Source organism: Coloeus monedula, assembly GCF_965178545.1.
Source record: "Coloeus monedula genome assembly, chromosome: 2".
Classification (NCBI taxonomy): domain Eukaryota; kingdom Metazoa; phylum Chordata; class Aves; order Passeriformes; family Corvidae; genus Coloeus; species Coloeus monedula.
The window spans coordinates 18,692,984-18,720,143 of record NC_138782.1 but is presented as its reverse complement, the minus strand read 5'-3'; the positions used below and the strand labels follow the sequence as shown (position 1 = coordinate 18,720,143).

Genomic DNA, 27,160 nt, shown 5'->3' with positions numbered 1-27,160 from the left:
TTTGGTACAATTGGGATAACTCTTAAGAATTATTTTAATGAGTTTAAAAATCTTAATTTGTTCTCCTAAGAAACATCTATATTATGAGGCTTGTTTTAAAGGTGAGAATGATGGAATCTTGGTCAACACAGTCCAGGGGAAAGATGCTGTCTTTTGTCTCATTACATTTGTTAATGCTTTTTGATTATGGAAGAAAAAAAAAAGCAATTAAAAAACCCATGAAAAACAAGCTAACAGCAGCTTTTAACAAGATTAAGAAATCCTTCCAAGCAATGGGAAGGATTAAATGTGAGTCAAGTTTAGCAGAATCACCCATGGCTCTTCCCTTACTTACTTAAAAAGCACATGATTTATAAGCCCTGTGTGTCTAAAACAGCCATTTACAGTTTAAAAGAAAAACAAACAAAAGAACCGCAAAGCAACAACAAAAAAAAACCACAAACACCTTTATCCCAAAATGTTCATTTCAGGTGTCTTGTAGAGAAGCACTGGTTCCACACAATGGCCTGGTGCATCTTGACTCAATGACAGCAAAGAGTTCACAGGGACCCTTCCTCAAGGATTAATATTTGTAGCAAGATATTTTAGCTCAGTCAAAACAAAACAAATAGGGACTCAAAGACAAGATTCAACATTGACAAGATTCAACATCCAAGCCTCCTGGTGATATTCTTGAAGCTATTTTCCTCCTGTTGTGTCACAAATAGTAATTTGGCAATATTTCTGGGATTTCTGTTCCAGATGATGAAATTAATTTACCAGTCCATGGGGACAATTTCGTTTGTAGAGTTTTCTTCTGTTTGGGTTCCAGTAAAGGTGCTGAAGGAAAAAGGAGAGGAATCAGCAACTGCATGAAAAATAATCACAGTTGTGAAAAAACAGGCATGTTATTTATCTCTGGCTTTAGGTGTATAGAGCTTTTACCCTATGAAGTATACTATATGCCATATAAAATAATAACACCTTACTTTTGCCTAGGAGCAATACAAAAGCAGGGGCTCTTGGATCCATGAATGGGAGCATAAATACTGCCATAAATAGGGTGCTTCTCTTTCAGGGACAAAAGTGTCTGAGCTGTAGAAAGCAAAAATGCTTTGTTGTCTCTTGGTCACACCAAGCAAGACATGAAAAATTGCATAGCTGAGAAGGAAGAACCTTTTCCCAGCACATTAAAAGAGCCCTGGTTAGTACAGCTGGGCCCCCTGATTTCAACACCACTTGAAATACAAAATACTTGTGTCATGAAAAATCAGCATTGCTCGTCTCTGTCCCCACTCCAAGGCCATATGGAATCTGGGGTCATGAAGTGAAACTTGCTGAGAAGTCATCCCCTAAGAGCCACATGGTTTGTCCCAGCTTTCGGGGCGGATCTTCCATCCAGGGTGTTGGCCTGGGAGGTCTCTGTGTTCTTCTCTTTGAGCTAAAGGAGACGGGCACAGATGTGGAGGCAGAGATGTCTCCAGCCCTTGCCTGCTTGCTGCTGTTCCTGGCGGGCTGCCTGGGATGCCAGCACCGCGCCTGCCGCTGCCTGGGCGGGGTGTTCATCTGCCAGGAGAGCCAGGTGCTCCAGGTTCCCCGGGACATCCCTGCCAACACCACCGAACTGTAAGTAGGGAAAGGGAGTGGTTGGGAGCAGCAGCCTTGGGCTGGCTCTCCAAACAAGCTGCTGCTTGGCAAGCCACAGGTCAGGTTTGCAGGGAGTCGCTTGGGAGACTTCATGCCAGCTGTTTGCAGAGCACAGCCCTTCCTCCGACGCTCACTTAATTACACTTGAAACTCCTGTTTCTCTGATCGTGGTCAGTGTAAGATCTCTGTTAAGAAAGGAGTTTGCACGTTATAATGCAAAGTGCAGACTAAATTTGAAACAAGCATCCTTGGTGCTGTGACTAATTTGAAGCACAAAGTCTGAGCATTCTTTACAGCTTTGCTTTAGCGTTGTTGGAGGGCGCAGAGCAACTTGCCTGCCCCAAACAACTTCATGATGAGCGTTTGTTTGTACTGCAGGAGCTTTCCAAAGGTTTGCACTTGTTTGCCAAGAAGGAACTTAATGTTTTCCCCTTGAAATCTCAAAGGCATTGCAGAAAGGACTCTGACAAACATTCAGGGAGGGATCCTCCTCCACCAGAGCAGCAGCGTGGCTGCGGTTGGAGACAGTGAGCAACATGAAGATAGTGCACTGAGTTACAAGAGGATGGGTTTTGTCTGTCTTAAAGCTTCTCATTATTTTTCATAAAAGTAATGTGAGCAATAGTGTGTGGCAGCTGTTTTGTGTGTCAGTAGCACAGGCAAGCAAATGAGCTTGTGCAATGGCAAGTATGTAACTGCAAGTTATTGTTTTCATTTTAATAGTTTTAAAGTAAATTAGATCACCCTTTGCCAACACCCCCGCAGACATCTGGCATTGTTACAACCAAGAGCAAAACCAAGAGGAGTAGCCCTGGATAAAGCTTTTGATTAATAAGTGGAGTGGCAAGTTTGAAGGGAGGATGCAATGAAGAATGATGTGTCACTAGTTAGAAAAATATAGCCCTATCCCAATTTTACACACCACAGTATATCCATGGTTATTATGCGAGTGTTTTCCTAGGGCAGAAGTTTTGTTTTGTTCAGAAGGAGGAGTTGTTATGCTCACTGACTAAGCAGATTGCAGTGAAAACTTGAGAGAAATGTCTGAATTAACCACAAAAGGTCATTAAAAGTTTAAATCATTCTCATAACTAGAGGAGAAACTAATCCATCTGTGATTTAGGCTATCTAAATCCTGAGTGAACTGTGCTCCAGGCGTATACGGCTAATTTTGTTTAATTTTGCTTTGATTGTTTCTTTAGGTTACACAGTTAAGGTCTGCCTTCTAGGGATTAAGCAAAAGCATTTTTTAATTATTTCTGCAAAGAAGTAGAGTATCGCTGAAAAGCACCTGTTAGTAAAATGGGATTTGTCCTCTCCTTGTTAACTTCTCAAGAGTTTGTTGAGGATGCTAATTTGTGGGCTCTTAGCATGAGTGTTATTCTCTGAAACAGATAGAATACAACAATAGTGTGACTGAAAACAACAAACAAATCCTTTCTTCTGCCAATGCTGGGCAAATACTGGAGTTAGAATCTCTCAACTTAACTCTCTTCTCACTTTCTCTCAAAATAAACCAGCTTTTGGTTTCTCAGGGAGTAATCCAGGTCCTCTTCCATCAGTATAGCCCTGGGACTGATTTCAGCATGGCTTAAAATTTTGAAAACTACCTAGAGTAGCTTTGAATATACCAAACCTTAGGATTACTAAAGCTAGATAGATACGTTAGGTGAAGAGCTATCAAGTGACAGATAAACTTTAGATTTTTTCTTCAGGATCAAAGGGGAACTCTGGAAAAGTCCTTTCCTCTGTGTCTCTCCACTGAGTGCCCAGTGGGGTGATTCAGGTGGCTAAAATAGGTTTTACTTCTCCAGATGACACTGCAGGTAACAGAAAAAGCTTTCTTTATGTTTCCTCAGAAAGTCTCAGTGAGTGAAAAGGATTTTTAAATCAGCATACCAACTGGAGCACAGAAGGCCATGGTGTCTAAGAACCCTGTACAGGCCACAAGCAGAGACTTCTTGCTAAGCACAGCTCCTGCAAGGTACTTTTTTCTCTTAAGAGCTCATTCTGGGAGTCTGGATGCAGTCTGGTTTTGTTTGATGGAGAGGAGTTTCTTCAGTACACTTCAAGCTCTTCACCTTGCCTTATATGATCTTGATAGTTTTCCTAAATTATCCTAGAGTCCTTCCCTAGTGCCTTTAAAATGTTGAATAACATGCTGGTGAATGCTTTAGAGTGAGAACAGGAGCCTGATAAGCCTCAAGCACTTCCTTTGCTATGCGATTCTATTTCACTACAGCTGTGTCTGAAGCTGGGACACTGGCATGTGGCAGCCAGCTGGGACACTCAGTGGGAAAACTCATGATAAAGGTAAAAATAGGGCCCTCACTCACCATTATCTCTTTGCCATTGCTGACATTTTAAATTCTTATTGTTATTTTTTAGTGTTTGAGGGTTGGTCCTGAGCACGTGCTGCCGTGAGGGATTTCCTTGTGATCGGTTTCCCAACAGGGAGAGCTTAGGCTCCACAGCAAACATGAGCTCTGCAGTGTGGTGCATGAGACAGGGGTTTGGTCCTGGCTGGATTAGCACCTGCTTCAGCAAGGGTGTTGCAAAGGGAAGGCTGGTAGCCTCTTACAGTGAGCAATTTCATTTTGTACTTACCATGTGGAAACAGAGCAGGGATCAGAATCCATGGGCTTTCATCACTCTCCTTTCTGCCACATTTTCAATTACAGGCCAAAATTTCATGAGAGGATGGTTACAGCTTGGTTAGTACATTGCTTTTTGCAGATTTGCAAGCAGTCTGCATCTGGCATGTTCTGAGTGTTCACAAGGGAGGCTGTGGTTATTAGCTGTTTTTCTTTATAATCTTTGCCTGCATAGAAGAATTTTTGGTATTTTCTAATGGATACCAAAATGCCGAAGAGATGGCTCTGACTTACAACTTTGGAGTCAATCCATTAGAAACCAGAGGCCAAAAGTCCAGATGGGAAATGTAGGCTCACCTGTGTCAAAGTATTAACTCTTAATTGCCTCAGGGGAAGAGGGGAGGGAGTGACTCAGTAGCAGCTGGAGGCAGTTTGCTCCTTGAAGATCTATTCCAATCTTAAAAATCCAGTGTCAAGTTTTGTAATCCATCATCAGTATTCAGCAGGATTTCATTTATTCATTAGAGGTCTTGCTTTGAGATAGGAATGCAGACAAAAATGACATTCTCAGAAGGGATCCTTCTTAAGATTTAACAAACTACTTTAAGCAGAAACATTTGAATAGCACCAAGTAAAAGGATAACAGGAAATGGCCTCAAGTTGTGCCAGGGGCAGTTGAGATTCAATATTAGGAAAACTTTCTTCCCTGAAAGGGTCATTAGGCACTGGAATAGGCTGCCCAGGGAAGTGCTGGAATCATGGTCCCTATAAGTGTTGTGGATGTGGCACTTGGGGACGTGGTTTAGTGGCAGACAAGGTGGTGTGGGCTTAACGGCCAGACTCAATTATCTGAGAGCTCTTTTCCAGCCGTAATGACTCCATGCTTCTAGGAGGCAGTTTAGCCACTGTCAGAGCAGTTTAGAGGTATGTTATATAGAGTGTTTTCTCCCAAGCATCTGCAAACTGTAAACAGCAGGGTTTTTCACTTGCTCACTGCATAGGTGTTTTTGTACGATCGCTCAAGGATATTTACTTTAGACTATCAAGTCAAGGCTGAGTAGATGTCTGAGCACTAAAACATCAGCTGCCTAGAAATAGCAAGTCCTGTGTTATGTACTGAGTGAGTCAGATGTGCTTCCCAGCGACAGAAGCTGAAAATGATGTGAATTGTAGCTGCAACTCTGTTATTGACAGCTGCAATTAGGATTTTTTTTATTCTTTCACACTTAGGGCTGAAATTACACTGAAACCTGCAAACAGCTACACTTCTTGTTTGGATGTTTATACTGATGGACTGACCTTAACCTAAGAAAGGCAAGGTGTGAGAGGATAAAGTAAACTAACAAAATGAAGACCCACGAAGCTTTGAACTCCCTGTGTTGTGGTGGTTAATCATACAGTTAATCAATAAACCCACATTTTTTTCAGGATGGGATGAGAATATTTTCACAGCAGAGCATATTGAGAGCAAATTATATGCTGGCTAAAGCCTTTTTAATTATTTTAGTTTTTAATTCAAACCAGTTTTGCATCTGTTAGGGTTACATTCTTCTCTTTCTGAATTTATGATCAGCTCCTACTTTGAAAGAGAAGGCTACAGAGTTGCTGTAAGATTGTTGTTTGTATATCAGTGCAGTGGTCCTATGCTTAAGGCTGGATTCCGTATTTGACATTTTAATTGGGAGGATAAAAAGAAATAGGCAGATCATAAGAGAGGAAGAAAAAGAAACATAAGAAAATTACACAAAAGGATAATAAACTCAGCAGGACAGATCCTCACCTGGTATAAATGACTAAATATATATCTCTACAGAAACATTCAGTTTCTAAAGCTTCAGGAGCTTTTGAACATGAGGAGGTATGCTGCATGCAAGGGGAGCTGCTTTGCAGTGCAGTACTCTGCTGGCTTACTCCTGATGCTGTAAATAAATACATGCACATGGCTTTCACCTTACTTATATGGTCTGCAGTTTGATGTATGTGTGAGAGAGGTATGGCCAAGTCTGAAGATTTATAGTTGTCTGTACATTTATATATATATATATATATATATATATATAAAATATATCTTGGAAATGAAAGTGCATTCACTTAAAATTTGATGACTTACTAAATCACTGAGTTTTTTGCAGGGAAACAGTGAAATCCAAGACTTGATTTTGTTTGCATGCAGCGTTGGGAGGGTACCAAGCTGACTCCTTCCACTGGGGTCAGCTACAGAGATATTCTCTCAATGTATAAATTCAGTTTTTGCAGCAGTCTCTGTCACACACACACACACACACACACAAACACAAACCAGCCTGTGTCACATCCCCACACATCTGAAACCAGGCAAAATGGGCTCCTGGGCTGATGAGCTCCGTGTCCTGAAATAAATCCTCTCTCTTAGACATTTTAGGTATGTTCTGGTTCACTTCCTACAAAGAATCCAAACGTGCCTACTGAATGAGATGATAATAAATATTTTTCTAAAGTGTTTGGAAGATTAAACCAGTCACTTGTAGGTGTTACATTTTCTTGTCTCAAATATGGTGTCTTCATCTTGTGTGTCTCCCCATTCAAGTCATGAATATAGTTAAAAACCCAGGAGAGTTTGACAGTAATGTTATTCATGAGATGCTATCTGGTAAATACCAGAGTTAGTGATGAGGCACAGCAGGAAAGAAAAGCCCTAGTAAGATCCGAAATTAGTAGTTTTAAACTAAAATGTGGTGAAGTGGAGAAGCTGGTAAGCCTAGAGGACGTTGCAAAGTAGGATGGAGGTCTATCTTTTACTTCTCCAACAAGAACATGAATCACTAAGCAGATTTGAGGACTCATGAATTCACTGGTGCCACGCAGCAGTTAATTTCCTTTGCTCTGAATGGTATGCTAGGCTAAACACTTCAACAGTATGGATGATTTCCTAGCTTCATTTACTCCCCTTACAACAGTTTCTCACAGCTCATCAGTTTTCACTCTGCAGAAGTAAAACACTGTAGTTCAGACTTTGTTGCCTTCTTGCATCTGATACTAAAATGTATTAACTCCATCTCTCATCCCGTGCAGGGACACTTTGGCATAGGGAATCCTACTGAGTATCACTCAAAGATGACTAGTGCTAGCTGGGAAAGCAGAGCATAGTCGGAGCTCCAGGGAAATGCTTTCACGAGTTTGAGTGACATTAAAGTGCTTATGTGGTTCTGTCTCAGCTTCAATGAGCTGCCTTCCCGTCCCTTACATAGGGAGCTCAGGGTGTTTATGAAGAGAAAGGGGTATGTGTGTGTGTGCCCCTCATGCTCTGACCCAGCAGGGTACCAGTTGCTGTACTGTAAGAGCTACCAAGCCAAGACAGTTCATCAGTTATCCCTGTATTTCTCCCTGCAATTGTGCTTTCAACTCCTCACTCAGTTTTATAAATGGCATCTTGGGAATTTGAGTTAATCATTTTCTGGATCAGACATTTAGCAGATTCGTATCAGCACTGCAGTCTTGAAGAATAAAGCTTATTATCTCCCTCAATATCCCAGGCCATGCCACTTAAGTGAAAAATAAAATTTAAAAAAGCTTCTCAAATACTTGATGATAATCCCAGCTACATTTCTGAGATGATTTCTGGAGAAGAGATCCCCAGTGGGAGGTATCTTTACAAGCTGCAAATCACATTCCTGTGGAAGAGTATCACACATAAAATGTGTCACCTGATAAGCCAGCAAGAGAAAGTCTACTGTGAGCCTCCAGGGTTTTCTTTGCAGATGCTGAGGGGGTCTCATCAGGCTGACATGTCACTAGAAATACTGCTTGTGCGAGAGTTTAATGAGGGTGACAGAAGAGAGTGGATGTGGAATGCCACAAAAACAGGGAAGGAGTAGCCCAGAGAAGAGATGCTGAGTAAGAATATCCATCCGAAAGGGAGAGCTGCTCCAACTGCCAGCAGTTTGTGTGCAGGAGAGGGTCCTGCAGAGCCAAGCAGTTATCTGCCAAAGAAAAATAAACAAACCTGTGAGACACCCAACCGAGGAGCCAAAGAAACCCATGCACAGTTCAACATGCCTCACTCTCTCCTCTCTTTTTGGCATCTTAGTTAGTTCTGCTTAACTTTACTGAGTCCTTGTGCAGGCAAGTTAAAAGATAATTGGGGTAGGCTCACAGTTAATTTAAATTGTCATAGCTTCATTAACTTCAGTGGAAAGAACTCAGTTCATTTTCACTGTCTGGCAATGGGGACCTCTCTCAGCCATGTGTTGTTCATTTTGGCAGCAGCTGATTGGGAATGAGTGTGTGTGTGTGTGTGTGTGTGTGTTCAGTAAACAAGACAGTTTGGGCACAAAAGACAGGTATTATTTTTCACAGCAGTCTTAGTTTTACACAGCGAGGGGCAAACACTCTGGTAGGAAAAGTCACTTTTCTTTGTTTAAGACCTTGACCTTTTCAGACAAAATCTGTAAATTATTTCACACACTTTGCCTGTAGTTTGATTGGGCTGCTCTTATTAGCAGTGAAATTTAAGTCATTAAAATGAAGCTTATTTCAAATTATAGATCAGACTCAAGCATGGATTTCATGTAAGAGTATAGAAAATTATTTCTTCTAATCATCTTGCATACACCATAATAAGGAGCCCAATTTCTGCCTTTTACTCAGAAGTAATTTCTTTGATCTTGAGGGTCTAGGATCACAAAAGCTTGTGATTTGTTTACTTTTGCTCAGTGTTTTCCTCCAACTATCCTTAAGTCTTTCAGGAGCTCAGCCTGGAAGGTAGGGATGGTTCTTATCTCCCATTACCTTATCAAGCCACTTAGAATCACTTGCTCCTCGGTAGCTAGAGGAGAATTTACAGACTATTTTTCTGGGCAGAGGGAGATATGTGTCTGAGTGAAACGAAAACAGCCTCCAACCCAACTCAGCTGAATGAATCCTTGTTTTTCTTAAGTATATTGAGCTTGCTGAGCCTCCCTCTTTGCCTGGACTAACTAAATAGTGCTGTATCCTTAAATGTAACTTACTCAGAGCTTCCTATAGACAGGTCAGCCCCTATTTTAAGCATATACCCACTGGGTGAGCTCCAGGCTGAAGCTTTCAGCTCTGCTCACTCTCTTTTCTACTCAAGGATGCTATTACTAGTCAGCATTTTAACATATTTGCCTGGAAATTCTGTTTTGTGAATGTCTGTGGAGCATGATTCTGAGAATGGTCCCATTGACATAAAGTTTCCTCACATCCAGATGCATGAGGATGCACCTTCTGATATGAGCCTTTGTCCAAATACATCCAGTTAATTGGAATTAATTTGTAAATATTTGGTAGTCAGGAATCTCTGAATCTTCAGTGATTTTCCAAAAACACTATGTGCATAAACATGCAGTGGGGAAAATTTCCAAGTTTTCAGTGTTTGATTCATCTTTTGTTTGAGAGTGGAGCAAGGAGGGAATATGCTTTCAAATGAAGATCAGAAGTTTGGGGTTTTTTATTTGAAACAGTAGCATGCAATGAAGAACCGGATGGACTGTGTGAACACTGGAAAAGAAAGTGGTTCTTGTTTTCTCAGGAGAGTTTCTCGTGTCCTCTATTTATGTTCTAAACATAAAACTTTGGGGTATAATGGGGTACTTATAAAGACACTTTCCCTCCCCCTTGCCCCAAAACCAGGTCCTACCCCAAGAAGTGTGTGTACACACCTATGCATGTGCCCAGGGTGTCTGTGTTTAACTTCTTCCTCTGCCGGTTTGGTCCTGGGTGGAGAGGATGAGACTGGAAAACAGTGGCATGGATATACAGCCGTAACTCCTAAAATGGCTCAGGCTGAGGTGTGAGAGAGTAACAATGGAAGGAGGTACTGTCTGCCTGCCCCTTTTTCCCTAAACCAGGAGCATGGGATGGGAAGAAGTGATATGTAGTTATGTGAGGTTGGTTTTCTTCACTGAAAAGGATCGTCACATAGGCAGGCTAAGAATTATAATGGTTTTCTTTACACACCTTTGAAAGCCTTTTAATGGTGTCATATTCTGTGCTTAGAAATAATCCCTGGTGTAACACTCCTGCCTACCCTTGGCTTTGAGAGGTTTGGATTTCAGTGCTTACCTTCAGGTTAAGTTTTGATTTCTTTTATCACTTGTACCATCACGTGGTATAAGCACATTAGGCTGTTGCCTTTAGTAGCCCAATAGGCATTTTTGAGGGCCAGACCCTTTGTAAAAGGGTATCCTATTCAGTGGGAAACATCATGCCTGTGAGAGCCACAGACATTCACCGAGGTAAGAAAGCACATCTGTCTCCAGTGGTGGAAGTGCCACCTGTGCTGCTTTCTCTGGCATCTCCAGCCTCTCCACAGCTTTAAAAAAAGGAACACAGATCAGCCAAACCCATTTTTTCCTTCTTGATAACTGGTGGAAAGCAGTCAATTCTGAAGAGTCTTTCCTTGGAGTCCAGTCTCCCAGCAAGAATTTTTATAGACACACATAAATTTCTGAACAAGCAACGTGTAAGTAGAGGGGCTGTAAACCCATGGAAAGACAGCAGGTTGATGCTAAAAACCTTCTCTTGTCCCCAAAGTTTTCTTTGGCCAACAGAGTCGCTATGGAAATTTTTGCTTTTCATTTTTGGCAAGAGAAGAGTCATAAAAGAAGTACAGGCTGTGTTAGAAAATGACAGCAAACCAAGAAGTGCCTTGGCAGTACAGCTCTCTCTAGGTGGAATTGCTGGTTGGGGAAATACTCGCTGCATCCGAATCCCACGAGCTGTAATTTCCTATCTGCAGTATATTGTTGCCATGGCAGATGAAGCCCAGACCTCATTCTCCAGTCCTTTCAAAACAGCATTAGTGGGCCCTGTGAGGAAATACCCTACAAGAAAATCCAGGGTCTGATTCTGCAGGCATTCGTACACATCCTAATTGCTTGCCCAAGCAGCTCCGCTGCTTCCCGGTGGGACGAATCGCAGGTGCAAAAGTACCTGTCTACATGTATTTGCAGATTCAGGACTTTGTGCTATTGCAGTAGACAGGAAACCACTGTGGGGAAAAATAAAATGGGCATTGAAAGCGCAAATCAAATAGGTAAAAAAAGTTTACATTTATTTTAAATTATTAGGGGAGATTTTAATTGTTTTAATGGGTCACATGGAATTGACAAGGTGTCTTAGGGCTCACAAGGTTTTCTATAAATATTAACAGATTTCACAACATTGATGTTAAGTATGTAAGTGTAATTTTATCCATTACAGTAACAGGAAAGCTAGGAGTTGCAAAAGGCAAGCAATTTCCCAAGAATACAGGGTTTAACCCAGTGGCTTAGTCCCACCTTATTCACCAGACTGTTCTCCTATGGCAATGCGTTTCCTTTTTCCAAATAGCAAACAAACAAAAAAATACCACTTGCATATTTCTATTTCTTCCTAATAACTCTTTCTTGGCAGAGAAAGTCATAACTCCACTATTTTTTAATGTCAAGCGAGGCATAAAGTTTCAGGGTTTTTTCCCTCAAATGCATTTTTATTGACTTGGTACATCTGCATCATCACCTTTTCCACTTTCTTCATTTCTGTACTTTTCTTGTATCAGTTTCTGTCACTGTATTAGAAGAGCAGCATTTCACAGTAGTGTTTCAGTCAGTAATTCAAAGACAGCTGAGGTGGAGATTTTTGTGAGTATTTCAATTATGGCTAACTGTTGTCTCTGTTATTGTCAGTAGGGCTGCCTAAGGAGCACTAATTGGAAGGTTTTCACCCGTTTATGAATTTAATTGCTTTCTGTATATTTCTCCTTAGTCAAAGACCTTCACAAATGCATGAACATTGGATCTACAGGAATTTTTTAATATATATTTACAATATTTGTTTGACCTCCATTTCTCTACATGTTATTGCTGTGTTATGGCACTGTGGCTGAGCACACTGCCTAGGCCCACTCCCCAGAAATCACATTGGGTTTTGAACACTTTACCGTAGAAATTGGAGCATGTCCATCCAGAGCTTTACAGAGCACTGTACGGGCTGGATATAGAGACGTGAGTGTCCGTGAAGTTCCCACTGAGGAGTGCTTGCCCTTGGAGGTACTGATGCCCTGGTCTGGTGGGGACAGCTTTGTAGCCTCAGGGCCGTGGACCAGCACCAGCTCAGGCTTCACCGTTTTGTTTGTCTGTCAGAGGTGTGGACACTGTCTGGAAGAGACACTCTGGCGGCACTGGAAATCAGGGAGACTGGGTCTTTGTTCAAGGCTTTGAAAGACTGCGGTTTTTTCACCCTCTGTGTCAGGCTGCCAGGAGCCGGCCTTGGTTCTAGGTGTGGATTCATCTCTTCAGTGTCCTCCAGGCTGAGTGCACACAGGGGTGGTTATCAGCTAAAATAGGCAATGAGGCAAGGGGTGCCTCAGAAGTTCCTGCTTGCGTCTCCTTGAAGATTTCCTGCATTCCAGAGAAAGCTTGTTAACCTCTGCTTTGATGGGGTGGCAGACTGCTATTTTTATTAGCCTGACTAGCTAGCTAGAGTGCATCTTTACAATGTCCACTGTATAAAGGAGTTTATAGATTCCTGTAAAATACCACATGCTGCTATCCTACTTTTATGAATAGCTTTGGGCTTCAGCCTATGTTGCATAGCAACACTCAGGGTTTTGTTAATCTGAACTCAAGTGATTCAGATTGTCTCTCAGTCCTAGAAGCCCAAAAGTCCCAGAACCCTTGAGGTGAAAGATTATTGAAATAAGATGCCAACTGCTTTTCTAAAAATAGCCCAGAGATGGAAAAAGATGCACCCAGACTACGTGGAGGTCTAAATTTCACCTTCAACATCAAGTATAGCATCAGTGTAGGAGTTTCCATGGGTTTGAGTTCCTCCTACTGGAAGGTCTTTTTCCAACATCAGTATCGTATTTCAGCAGTTGCCTAATAGAAGCTACTGCCCATGCTTCCTCTGTCAGCTAGCCTAAGAGCATGTTTCCAAGCTATGCTTAGCTTGTGTGGTCATCTGAATGGTCTTCACCCTTGTTGATCTTATTGAAGAAGTGGTGGTGGAAAATATTTCCCAGAAAGAAAACGGTGTCAAACCAATCACTAATCATTCCCTGCTATCTCAATGCTGAAATAGTAATACTCACTGAGAGGCTACTTCTGCCAGATAAAAGATAATCAGCTATAACATCTGTGTGCCTGGAAGATTACCCTTGAGTGAAGGAGATAGGAAAATCAAAAAGCATACACAAAGGCAGAAAATATTTTGGCTGTGGTTTTCTATCTTTTCAATGCTTCAATAGGATGAAAAAGAGGCTGAAATACTTAATTTCTTTTTTGCCTCTTTGACAATAAGACCAGTTTTCCTCAGGGTAACCAGCCCCCTCAGCTGGTAGACAGTAGTGGAAAGAAAATAGACCCTCTGTAATCCAGGAGAAAGTAATTAGTGACATGCTGAGCCACCTAGAAACTCACAAGTCTATGGCACCAGATGTGATTCACCCAAAGGCACTGAGGGAGCTGCTGGAAGGGCTCACCAAGCCCCTCCCTATCATTTCCCATCAGTCCTAGTTAACCAGGGAAGTTCCAGACAGCTGGAGGTTGGATGATGTGACACCCATCCACAAGAAGGTCTGGAAGGAGGATCCAGGGAACTGCAGGCCTGTCAGCCTGACCTCGGTGCCAGGGAAGGTCATGGAACAGATTATCCTGAGTGTGATCACAAGTGCTCACAGTGTGAGCACATTCAGGGTAACTAAGGGATCAGGCCTAGTCAGCAGAGATTTAGGAAAGGCAGGTCCTGCCTGACTAGCCTGATCCTTTATGACTAGGTGACCCACCTAATGGATGAGGGAAAGCCTGTGCATATAGTCTGCCTGGACTTCAGTACAGTCTTTAATGCTGTTTCCCACAGCATTCTTCTGGAAAAGCCATCAGACCACTCCTTGGACGGGTGCACTCTTGTCTGGGTTAAGAACTGGCTGAATGGCTGGACCCAGAGAGTGGTGGTGAATGGTGCCACATCCAGGATGTGTCCAGTCACTAGTGGTGTCCCCCAGGGCTCAGTATTGGGGCCAGTCCTGTTCAATATCTTTATTGATAACCTGGATGAAGGGGTCAAGGGCACCCTCAGTCACAGGTGGCACCAAGCTGGGTGGGAGTGTTGATCTGCTGGAGGGCAGAGGGATCTAGACAGGCAGGATAGATGGGCCAAGACCAACAGTATGAGGTTCAACAAGACCAAATGCTGAGTCCTGCTCTTAGACCACAACAACCCCCTGCAGTTCCACAAGCTGGGCAGAGTGGCTGGAAAACTGCCCAGCAGAAAGGACCTGGGGCTGCTGATTGGTAGCGCTGAACATGAGCCAGCTGTGCCCAGGTGGCCAAGAAAGCCAGTGGCATCCTGGCCTGGGTCAGCAAGAGTGTGGCCAGCAGGACCAGGGCAGTGATTGTCCCCCTGTACTCAACACTGGTGAGGCCACACCTTGAATGCTGTGTCCAGTTCTGGGCCCCTCACTACAAGAAAGACATGGAGGGGCTGGAGAGACTCCAGAGAAGGGCAGTGGAGCTGGGGAAGGGTCTGGAGAGGGAGTCCAAAAGCAGAAGAGAATATTCTTTTAAACACTGCAGTCTTAGAAACAAAGCCCTAGGAAATAAACATCCTTTACAACTGTCAAACTCAGAGCAAATGTTCATTTTCTCATTGCCAAAAGCATTCCTTAATCTGAGAAAGTGAGAGAGAATGGCTGCTATGATACCTACTCTTCGAACAATCTATTTGCAAGAATAGATATGAATGTCACATTAAAAAAAAAAAAAAGTGGTTGGCTATTGAGGTGAAATAATCAAAAGGGCTGAAATAACAAGCACTGAATCTAACCCAACAGGTTAAGGGGTATAAATTAGTGGCACATTTTCTCGACAAAGTACTCAGCTACAAAATTCATGCATCCCCTCATTTTTTTGCCAGGCCAACTTGTCTTTGAAGCTTAAAACACTTTTTGCCATGTAAAACAGAGCAAAAACATAGGAGATTCCACAAGGAAGCTGCAATTAGAAAAAAATAATGATGCAGACCTTTGAAATAAATCTGAGGGAAGACATAATGATTCTGGAAGGGCAATTGTGAAACTTTGCAGGGATGTTTCAGGTTCAGTGGCTAATGCTGACTGTCATATTTGCTTGCCTTTAAGCTAAACTAAACATGGTTAACCAAGCCTCTGCAGCAAATTCTATCAGCTAGATAAGATGTGCAGCGCTTAATGTACGGTATGTTAGCTGATTGTGGATGTCGCCGCAGAAGAATGTGAGGCCAACTCATTTTTTTGTTACAAACTCTGATTGGGACAATTCCATCTCAGCATGAAGAGATTATCACTGCACCACTGATTGGGTAACCTGTGTTCCCGTTATTCAAGTTTCTGTGTGCAATAAAAGATCTGTCCGATACATATTGAAAAACCAGTGGAAGAATTCCTACTGATTTCCATTAGATGATGTGGTAATATTGGGCCCAGTCTTTTACTGAATTGCTTTAGCACTTGGTCATCAGCACTGAAGTGTCAGCTAGCAGAAGCCAAGGAGTCATGGCAACCATTTTCTCACGTAACTCATGAATGAATTTTTACAATAGAATTAGAGCATTTTATGTTTACAATACAATGAGAGAAAAAGCCAAGTTCTTATACAATTTATACTCCTTTAATTGCCTTCTGTCACAGCAAGTTGTCATTGTTTTTAATTTAGTAGACGTCCTCAGACTGGCAAGATGTGCTGTTTCATCCCTGCTGGAAATGTTGGTATGGTTCTTTTTGAAATTTCAATATGAAACATCAAAGAGGTGGAAGGAGAGCAGGGGTTTCAAGCACCCTGACATCCAGTACTGTATCTTATGTTTCCCTAACTCTCTCTGCAAGGTGAGCAGTCAAGACAAGCCAATTATCTGCAGCCCACCTAATTTGTTTTTCCATCATTTTCTTAAGTTGTCTTATGTGCAATAATCATTACAGTGTAAGTGAGACTGCTGGGAAAATCAATTCTTCCTCACTGAATAGAAAATAAATTACACTACACTTGAATCATAATTGGTATTTTGTTTGTTTTGTTGGACTTGAAGTTAACCACTGGATACTTTGCCCAGGAAAGTTCTGTGTATTCTGGCAAAGGCACTGCTTGATATAAACATTAAGGAAACTACTTCTGATCGAAATGTAGTAAAAAATGCTTATGGATCTACACTGAATTTTCTGTCAGATGTTCAATATTATGTCCTTGAAGACTATAAAGTCTCTGAATATTTATTAGCAAGATGGAAGTCTATTCCAGATAGGCTTTGAACCATGCTCACCACTGGAGCATGTGAATGACTTTCAGTAGTACATCTGTCATATATTCTATTATTACAAGATTACTATTCCTCTTCTGCTGTTTATCTATAATTCAACCACAACAATGAAAAAGACTCTCATGTGCTCTATGTGAGCACAAAGCCCACATAACTGATGCCAGCTTTTCAACCTGAGGATGAATGGGAGTTAGCAGAGGTTATCAGCACCTTGTCTTGTTCTCACACCTCTAGGGTGTTGTCCCATAGTGTGCCAAAAACCTCTTCAGTTTTACTGTATTTGATAAAATAAAGCTGGGACTGGTAGTTTGTACTTGCCTTAAATTTAACAAAAAGTTTTATTGGAGGGAGGGAAAAAACTAGCTGAGGGGGTGTTTAAGTGCTTTAATTTTCTATGTAGCACTTATTCTTCAGAGCTGGTGCTCAGGGTGTTTAGGATATAACCCCTGTGATGAAATGGGAGCTCCTCAGTGACCTGGCCCCCTGTTAGTAAGACACTGCAGCTTCCCTGAAGCAAAGTCCCTTGGGGGAAAAAAGAATCCAACAAAACAAACACAAAGCCTAAAGGGGTAAACAAGGTGCCTGTGTGCACCTATCCCATCCCATTGCCCAAAGCCTGATTGAAGTTAATGACACCTCCCTTGTTCCCCTCCAGTGGATAGTCCTTGGCTGAGCACTGGGGTTAGAGAGAACTTCTGAGTGTTCTCCAACACCCTGTCCTAACCTCCTGTGTGGAAAGACACTTTTCCAGCGATCTGACCAAGAATCTCTCCACCTGAGCATTAAATCCCATATATAATGCAGGATGCTTGGTGCTTGTTTATCTATTTAGTTCTGTCTTTCCTGTAAATTCCTGCATTAACCTTCAGGGAAAAAAAAAAGGATTATTTTGGGGTTCTGTTTATTATTTTGGAGTGGGTTTTTTTCCTTCTAGGGAAAAGAAAAGGGAGTATGTGTTTGTGTTTGGATAACCAGGAGTATTTTTGGTATCCAGTTCTGTGTGCAGCTGTTCTGGGAGAGATACTGAAAAGCTGCAAGTGGATTCTTTTGCCATCTTATCACATTCAGACAAGACAAGACACCCCTTGGCTTATAACGTTAAGCTGCAGCCTTGATCGAATTGATCTGTGCTTTTGTTCTTCTTCATAATTTGAGCTATTGATTCTATTTATTAAAACTAATTTAAAAAACACAAGCCCTGAGTGCTCTGCTGTTCCAGATCAGGCTGCTCCGGGCAGTCTGATCTGAAGCTAATCCATTCACTGCTGATTTATTTTCACTCTGTTTTCAAGCAGAGTTCTGTTCTGTGTTTCATTTTTTTTGTCCTCTGCTTCTCTCTGAGAAAAAAGGCATTTTGTTTCACACCTCCAGTGCAAGCAGGGGGGTTTAGATTCCTTTTTCTGATATATGAAGTGAACTCAGGAAAGTTTACCTGGCTCTTTTTCATGCAGGTTTTGTTCAGAAGGTAGCCCACTGTGTACTGTTCTCTGTTGTCTTAAATCAAAGCACTACCCTTATGCTAGAAAAAAAAGTATTTGCTTAAATGCACTCATCTTGCCATCTTGGAGTTCATGGGACTCACCATGTTCCTAAACTAAGGGCCAGCAGAGGACATCTTTTCCCTGTACTTCCCGGGAAGCACAGGTTTGTCTAAGGTCTGGCTGATAGTTCCTAAAAATAAATACCTTTATTCAGCCTTAGATAAATTGAATGAAGCCCTTATTATTACAAATAGATTAAAAGAAGAGCCTTAAGGAGATAGATACTTTTCAGCACCAAGCTGGCTTTGAGTTTCTGGGGCAAAGATCAGGATTTAGTGATTTTGTGGTATTTTATTTATTGTCGATGCATTTTGTTAGTGATACTGTTGGACCTTCTTTTCCCCAGTTTACCACAATTATTTAAATATTGAACCTCCAAATTCTTCAGCTGGTTCAAAGCTCTCTGAGTGTCCTGCTTGTGCAGGGACTGCATATTTTTCCTACTGCATCTTTCAGTGTTTGCTGCTGTAATGTATTCTTTCCACAGTAAAAAAAAAACTCATAGTCAGTTCCTAATTTATCCTGAGGTCTGCTTGGTCATTCTTACAGTCTAAAGCCTGCAATTTCTTTTGCAGTATGCCAGAACTATCAGCTGGAATCAATCAGGCAAAACATAAGCCTTGATATTGTCATGAAGCAAACAGGAACAAGGTAATATAGAGTAATATCCTCTGAAGCCTTGGTCTGGTTTTGAAAACACGGTGCTTCACTTCAGAATCAATATGGGCACAGACAGGTGAAGTCAGTGTTGCTGAATATTTCTTCGTAGGTTAGAAATGCCCTATGAAGTGCATTAGGAAGGCATCTTTGTTTTGACTTGAGAGCCACAGGTAGATTATTGATGGGATAATTTAAGCAAAACCACAGTTGTTCAGGTACAGCAAGAAAGAAACTCCCCACAGCTTGTTTACCATGTGATCTTGCCCCAAACCTTCACAGAGATATTGTATAGCCCAGAAAGCATCTTCTGCAAGGGGTCAGCAACCCAAATTTGACCCATCAGCTCCAGCTAAGACCATGCTATTCCCAGTTTCCACTTCCTTGCCCCCAGGTCTCCAGGCAGGGTTACCGCCCAGCAAAGGCAGATCATGGTAAGTTTTTCCTCCTGTAGGAAGGGCCCCCTCCTTTGCCTGCTCTGTCCCTGCAATATCAGCTATGGCTGTGACTCAAGTACCCTGTGCACAACAGGGATTCTTAGGAGCTGCTAAGGGTAGCTTAGGAATTGGGTACGTTTTTAAGATACATTATCACAATACTTCTCCTCCAAATTCCAGCCCAGGGGGTTGCCTTGAATTTGCGTTGGAATCAGTCCTTGCCCACCCTCTCCAGGACTTCTGTGGACCTCTAGCATCCCTTTAAGCTTTCCATGCCAAGCAGTCCCAGTCAAATTGGTCATTCCTCTTACAAAAGCCGTATCATGTCTTTGGTCAGCATTAGTGCCCTCCTCTTTACTTTTCCCAGTACTCAAATACCCTTTTTGAGATGGAAGGGGTCAGAACTGCACCCTCTGTTTTTACAGTAGAGAAGGGAGAGGAAGGTTTTGGAAAACGAGTGCAGCAAACAAGTGACACAAAACCCTTAAGCCTTTAGAATATTAAAAGGCTCAATTTGCCTTCTAGCCCGCCTCCCAAAAAGGGCCTGGGAGAAGAGTAAGGGACAACCTGAGACTTTGCAGTGGCAGTTCAACATGCCTGATTTTAGAAAGATTATCAAAATGACCTAGGAAAAAAGTTTGTGGTGAGCTGAAACATTCTTTTAATACTTTCATTATTAAAGAATGCTGAAGTGTTCTTGTCACATTTATTTTTGGTAGTGTCTTGTGGAGCCAATTCCATGCAATGAAACAGGAGTCTGAATGACGTGCTGAAAACACTAAATCGTATCAGTGCCACATCCACATGCCTTTTTTTACCCAGTCTTATGCAAGGAGATGCATATCACAGTCATTTAGAGACAGTCAACTGAAGAAAGATGATGGAAGGGTGTGTAGGAAGGGGGCAGAAGTCTCATCCACTGAGGTTGGATGTTGCAAAGAATATATTTTCCCAGGCATAACTGCTAAGCTCTTTCTTAGAGGTCTTCCAGCTGTGCCATGAGCAGGTCAAGTTTCTCCCATCTGTATTTCACTCTTCTATCACCCTTTTTAGGAGGACCGTGTATGTTTATTATTTTTAAGTGCTCCACAGAGGGTTCAGATTTGAGAAGCACTCTAAAGGTGAGAGCACGAAGCACGTCTTTATTCTGAACACAACCTAGCATTTCAGTTGTCAGTGTGGTCAAGGTGGCCTCTTTCTGAAACAATAATACTCACTTTCAAATGCAGTAAAGATCCATGCTTGACACCAGTGCAGGCTTTATCCTGTGTATTACTGAGAAGAGATCTTTCAGTCTTAAAGGAAATAGTACAGTTAGTATTTTTAAGGATAGTGCTACGCTAGTCAGGAGCATCATTTTAATATGTGAAAATAAATCCATGGCTAATGGAAGGTAGATAGATACATTCAGCTTTTTGCAGTGGCAAGGTAATTCTTCCTAAAACAATAGGAAAATGTAATTATTTATTTGGTTTTGTACAAGGAGAAGTAGGGAGAATTCCTTGCTTTTTCATTCCCTATCAAATTGGTGATGTCTGTGGGGAAGAGACCTCAATAACAGAGAAGGACTGTGAGGGAGAAGAGATACTCTCAGGAGAGTGCAGGACAATATTGGAAGAGTCCAGGCACCTGCAATTGATATCCCTGTGATTGTTTCCCTCAGCAATGTCCAAGAGATGAGCTGAGAAGAGTTCTTGACGTGGGAGCTCTGTGACTAGGAAGAGGACCAGTGATACGGGAATGTGTGGTGAGCAGTGGCAGTGAACAGGAATGTTTGCAGGACTTGAATAAAATGTGTGAAGTGCCTTAAAGTGTGAGGATTCTGAGCTCTTTTACATTTACAGGAACCTGTTGCTCGCGTTAATCTCATGGGTACTCCCATTCTCAATGTGCTTTGTGGTTCACCCCCTTGCACATGAGGCAGCAATTCCAGAAGCCAGTTTTTGTTCACCTGAAAGAGTCAGCAGAGGAAGGCATGACCAGAGATTTCATTTTTTGCATGTTGCTGGAGTGACTGAAGTTGGGGATTTTTCCCCTTTGTCACTCTTAGTGTTACTTCTAAACGTGAGTATTTAAAATTTAAATGTGTACTTCAGTATGTAAAAAGAAGTGAATTCTCCATTTGCCACCGTGGGGGAGAAGCAGGAATGTGTGGCACATTTCTGTATTTCAGGACAGCTGTGTTAGCACAAGTCTAGCTGGTGCCCTGGGACGAGCAGCATAGGTGCTGTTTGCCTCTGGGACCCCTCCTTCCAGAGAGGCTATTTTCCAAGAATTCCAGCTGAATTAGTTGTGTTTGACACTCTCGCTGCTCTTTGGAAAATACAGCACGTATTAGATAGCAGAGAGAATATTTACTTTTGCTAAGCTTATATTCAGATACAGAGGAAAGAGGAGTACAATCAAGTCTCTAAGTGCTGTTTCTTAAATAGTTTCTGACTGCTCTGGCATTGGGAGTATCTGATATCTCATTACAACTTCAAACAAGCCTTTGCATGTATCCAAATTAATCCAAATATTTGTTGGGGACTCTGTTACTTATTAGACTGTGTGCGAATTAGGGAATGTAACAGTGAGTGTATTTCTTTTTATTTTGTTAATATTCTGGGATATTTCAGCTGTGTCTCATTAAGCAGGATAGGTATAGTGCCTATGATGATATGGATGAGAAAGGAGATAAAAAGCACTCTAGCTGTTTCTAATGAATTTGTCAAGATAAAGTGACACAGGTAAGTTATTTGGTGTTTTGCTATCCAGTGATGGTTCAGCAAGAAGTTTTGCAGAAAGGCTTACTTTTTCTCTTACCTTTCCTAAGGCATCCAACACAGAATTTAAGGGATTTTGTCCCTGGAGAATTTGTCTCAGTCAATAAAAATAGCACCATGCCAACATGGAAAGTCCCAAAGTCTTAGAGTTTGAAACACTACACACAAAGGACACTTATCACCTTTCTGGTACGACCTCAGACGATGAACAAACCACTGTTCTCTCCCTGCTGTGAAGTAAGATCTTTTATGACACATTCTTGGGACAGGAAAAGAGTCTAAGTGACTGGCTGTGTGTGAGCAGGATGGCTATTCCTGCACTGAGTCAAAAGCGGGGGAAGAAAGTTTTGAAGACAATACCTAAAAAGCCTCCCATCTGGTTAGACTGTGGACATTTTCCAGAACCCTATTTGCCTTGACAAGTTGCCTGTGGGAAAGAACACAAAGTAAAACATTCTTTTTGCAAGAACAAAATACCCAGTACTTGTACAATGCTCCTTTTGTTAGGAAAATATGCAGAGATATTAATATAAATAGATGTAACACCAAGAGTGTGCTCAGAGTGAATGAATTTTTAATGGCTCCTCCTCACCATAAAGATGGTTCCAGATATCAAGGTCAGATTTTAAGGAAGTTGTACATTCATCACATGCTGTACATTTCTCAAAGGCCCCTGTGAGTAAGCTGTGAGGAACGAGGACATGCTCTTCTAAAAGTAGCATAGTATCTTACAGGATAATCAATACTAATAAAAGTATAGCTATTTGTAAAAATAAAGCAATCACTATTTCCTGGCTCTCTGTAACCAAGATGGGATAACTTCTTTCACTTGTGTTATTTATCTTGCACAGAACACTTTTCACAGCATGCCTTTGACATTAATAGAAGCAATTTCAACTGTGCTTTCAAGCTTACTGCTGGCCTTTTTTGTGGGTAACTCATTCCAAGCAGTTAAACTCTTCCCAGGTGCGAACATGATAACTGTGATTCTGCTCAGAGGCCTAAAGAGGACTTGTTTCTTGCCATTTGTGCTCTGCAGCAAACTCCTTTTCTCTGTGCATGCATACTGTAGAGGAATCCAGAGCTCCAGCTTTGCTTTGCTAGAGCTCTGGGTAAGCTTAAAGAAGGGAGGAGATCCTTCCTGCCAAGAGAGCATTGCTTTGCCTGCTTCACCTAATGTCATTTGTGTTTGTGACGTATCTTGTGCGCTACTGCTACTTGCACATAAATCTGCAACAAAATTGTTTGTCAGGGACTTTACAAAATGCCTTAACACACACAGGCAGCTGGTCTGAATAGTCACTACTCTACTGCCTCTCCAGCTTTGCCTCAGTGTAAACTCAACCCAACCTAAATACACTGAAATAATTTCAATAAGTGTAGACCATTAAATATCTCAGAACAGGTAAAAGTCTTGCTGTTGCACTCTTTTTCCTGACTGGGAGCTTTGCCATCTTCTATTTTTTTTCTGTTCTTCCATATCCAGATTCCTCCCACCCTATTCGAGTAGAGCTATTTAAAAGCATCTTGGAGCTTTATTTTTAACTGGCTGCACGTGTGACCTCAGAAGGAAGCTATCTGCTGCACTGTGGGGAGATGTAGCAGTGCTACTGAGGACAGCATGTGCTTTGTCCAGGAATGAAAAGGGTATCAGTGCTGAGACTAAACATGCCATGGCTTTGGAAAACTAAGTCAGGGAGGAGGGAGAGTAAGTTTTACAAGCCCTTTGCTTGACCACTTTTACAGTCTTTTAGATGCTTGGTTGTTTTTTTATTCTCACAACAGTTTTCTGTCCTTCCTCATCTCTCCTTATCAGCTGCTAGCTGCCTAGGGGCACTGTGTGCGATTAATTAGCTGACCTAAGCAAGGTCCTCAGGGAAAAACAAATCCCACAGCAAATGTGCTGTGTGCCTGTGGGAGCAGCATCACAGCTCTGCTGGGGAAACAGGCATGTTGTTATCCATGCTATGGTGTTGTGGGCACTCTGCAAGTGCAATGCCAACAGGACATTGGGGGTGTGATCTTGAAATGTTTCCCTGCAGCTTTTTGTGGCTGGGGGGCATTATTATATTGGGTAAGTGTTAACTAAATTTAGACTAGGAATGCAATCAGTACTGTTAATTATCCTTTTAATCTAATTCCAAAAAGAAAAGGAAATTGATTTTTATGGGAGGCCACTGATAAAGATTAAGAAGTGATTCTTCATCAGCTGCTGCGCTTACTGCGTTTTAGATTCAGACCTGCAAAGCAGACAGACATCACTAATAACTTTATCATCACAGTGCTAATTGTATTTACTTTGCCTGTACAATACCTTAATAGCTCACAAACCAAAATATTTTCTTTCTCATAGGTTCCCTTTACATCACTCCCAGACCTGAAGAGATTCCCAAGTAGCAAGAAAGGGAGGACACGTTCCCTCCCAGATTAACCCTACATTTTTCAGTCAGATGAAAGAACGGTTTTCCCTTGTGTTGCTGAGCATGATGTTCTTATAGGATATGGAATATCATATAACCCTGGTTATCATATCATAATCCTGGTTAGTTTGGGTCACCTGCCCAATGCCCACACCCCAGATCCCTGGCTCTTCATTGCAGGGGGCAAAGTGAGAAACAGGCGGCCTCGATTCTGTACATGAGTCAGCAAAAGCTGCAAGATCAGTGTGTTACTAGTTTGGGCCAAAGTCTAAACCACAGCACCATATGAGCTGTCATGAAGAAAATTAACTCTCTCCTAGTCACACCCAGTCCAGCCTGAAAGACAGGGGGGATCTCTATTTTCTGTCTTCTTCAATCTGCATTCTTCAAATGCGCATTGCCTAGATTTTCCTTGGAATACTCACCTTTACCAGCTTTTATCATCCTACAACAGGAATAAACCAGCTGCATGGCCTAGATAACTCCTTTCTCAAGCATTTAAAAGGGATGAGCAGCTGACTTAAGCACATTAGGTGGATGCAGCGATCAGACGCTTCAATCCAGATTGTGCATGTTAGCAAGGGATTACGGTCTTTCTCTCATAAATCCATTTACATGTGTGGGAAGTTGGGCCTCTCAGACTCTCAAACCCGTGGATCATGTTTCAGTTGAACAAATGAATTGCAAAGCTCTTCCTCCATTATTCAAGTGTGCCTGTGCTATCAGGGTCCACTCTTTGAAATGAATCTGTAGTTAGATGAATAGTCATTATTGGAAAAAGACTCTGCTTGGCTTTGGTTTTCTCTTAAGATAATGCCATATCTCTCTGAAAAGACGAGCCAGCAGGATGGTGGGAGATGGTTTTTTTGTTGCTGCCTGTGCCATTCCTCATGATCCTGCTTTACTCAGCTTTATGAAGTCCCTGCTTCAGGATCCCATGGAATCAAGGTGACTAATACAAATCTTTCCCCATTCTTAAATTAAAGCCTCATGAGTGTTGAAAATAGCTTAGCAGCATGATATGAGTGCTCTCTAAAGACTTTAAATCCAAAAAGCAAATAAACCCAAGCTTTTTGAATTTAGATTGATGGTTTTTGAAGCCTAATATTTTAGCATCCAATTTGTGAGTCTTGTACTCCTCTCTGCATGCTGTTAGGAAGGGGACAACACAGCTTTGTCTGAAAGCATCTACAACCTACTTAATAGATTCCAGAGATTTTCCACTTAGGCAACTGATTAGGAAAAACACTTTAGTGTTCACAAATATCTACGTATGCCCCTTCCCAGGGAGATGTTCACTAGATCCAGACCCTAGTCACAGTGAAGTCATATGACAGTGTGAACCCATTTCAGTGAGCTGGAGGCTTACAAATGTTCTTCATAAATTTAAATTAAATCGCGTTTAGCTCTAAGGAATCTCGTGATTCATTCTAGTGAGAATTAGGGCAGAAGTTTCAGGCCAAAGTGACACAGATCAATTGATTTACACCATCTGGGATGTGGTCTGCAGTATCTGTCTCCCATTACTGCATTAAAAGAAAAATAGTCTTTCACTGTTGTATTGACTAATCAAGCAAAAACAGGGGGGGAAAAAACCCACCAGGGTGCAGGATCTTGTTGATTTGTGCATTTAATCAAGAGCACATTAAATAGGTCATAGAATCATTTTGTCTTCCCCTCATGTAAAGCAAAAATTCATCTGTTGCTTGTGCTGGAACCTCCAGCACATCTCCAAAGCAAGAAGCAAAAACAAAGGAACAACAAAGAAACAATCAAAAAGAATTACAGAGAGTAAATTAAATTTCACTGTAAATCTTTTTTTGACAAAATGCACATTGCTGCAGAGGATTAGAAGGTGATAGCATCAGTCTATTAGCTCAGAGATTAAAGTAAAAATGTTCTTCAAAATCCTATCACATTTATTTCTTTGGAACCAAAGCTGGTGATTTAGCATTATGGTCACTGAATATTTTTGGCTTTTTATTTTATTTTCCTTTGGTCTTTAAGTTGTAAAGTTTATAGTGTCTGCTTGATATAGTTCATTTTAACGTCAAGAATTTGCAATTTACATGAGGCAGGGAAGATAATTCTACAATGCACACACTTTTCTGATTAACTGTGTGTGACTTAAGTAGATCTGAGAAATGAGTTTTAAAGAGTGTTTTGAAAGACCTAAATTCAGCCAGGCTTTATGATGCAGACCTTTTTTTTTTTTTTTTTTTTAAGCAGTCTGATTTCTGATAATCAGTGCAGTTCTTTGTTGTGCAAGGTTATTAGGTTATTGCCAGTGGCAGGGGGAGGCCTTTGCCAAGGAAGGGGGCTGGGAGGAGGGGACACCAAAGCAATGTGGGAGCAAGTTCTGGCGGAAAATTTATGCCAAAGAGCACCTTAATAATTGTTCAAGAAAAACTTGTGGAACCAGGGTCTGAGAATTCATTTGATGAATATGTAAAACACACCATTCTGCACATAAATGGCTAACTTCCCAAACACAGTGTAGTTACATTGGTTTCACTTCACAGGTTTCCCTTGCACTTTTTTTCAGAGACAATTAGGAGAAATGACCTGTATAGGTCCACTTTTTTCATCTTCTAATTTAACAAGTCTTTTTAATCACCCATACCTTGAGCACCAGATATTTGAATAATGACATCCAGTCCTCCATCCTTTCATGATGAGGTCGATCTCCTTTCTGTCACTGGAATTGTGTGGGGCTGGATGAAAGAACATTAATTTTTCTGGAGATTTTTTTCCTTAGTGTCTTACACTCTGCCTGTCTGAACTACTTCAGCTGAAGAAGACTCTATTTTAAGAAAAGATCAATAAATCTCTTCATAACTGGAAATGTTA

General features: G+C 41.5%; 1 protein-coding gene across 1 annotated transcript in view; it reads left to right on the top strand.

Annotated features, from left to right (window-relative positions):
- Window positions 1-1,453: 1,453 nt before the first annotated feature.
- The window catches only part of FSHR (follicle stimulating hormone receptor), a gene marked incomplete at both ends in the record, with an annotated part of 81,738 nt that continues 56,031 nt past the window's right edge, over window positions 1,454-27,160 (top strand). Inside the window, one exon of the mRNA XM_082303099.1 lies at window positions 1,454-1,605. Within this exon, the coding sequence (XP_082159225.1) occupies window positions 1,454-1,605 (152 nt within the window). The remainder of the gene's footprint in view (window positions 1,606-27,160) is intronic.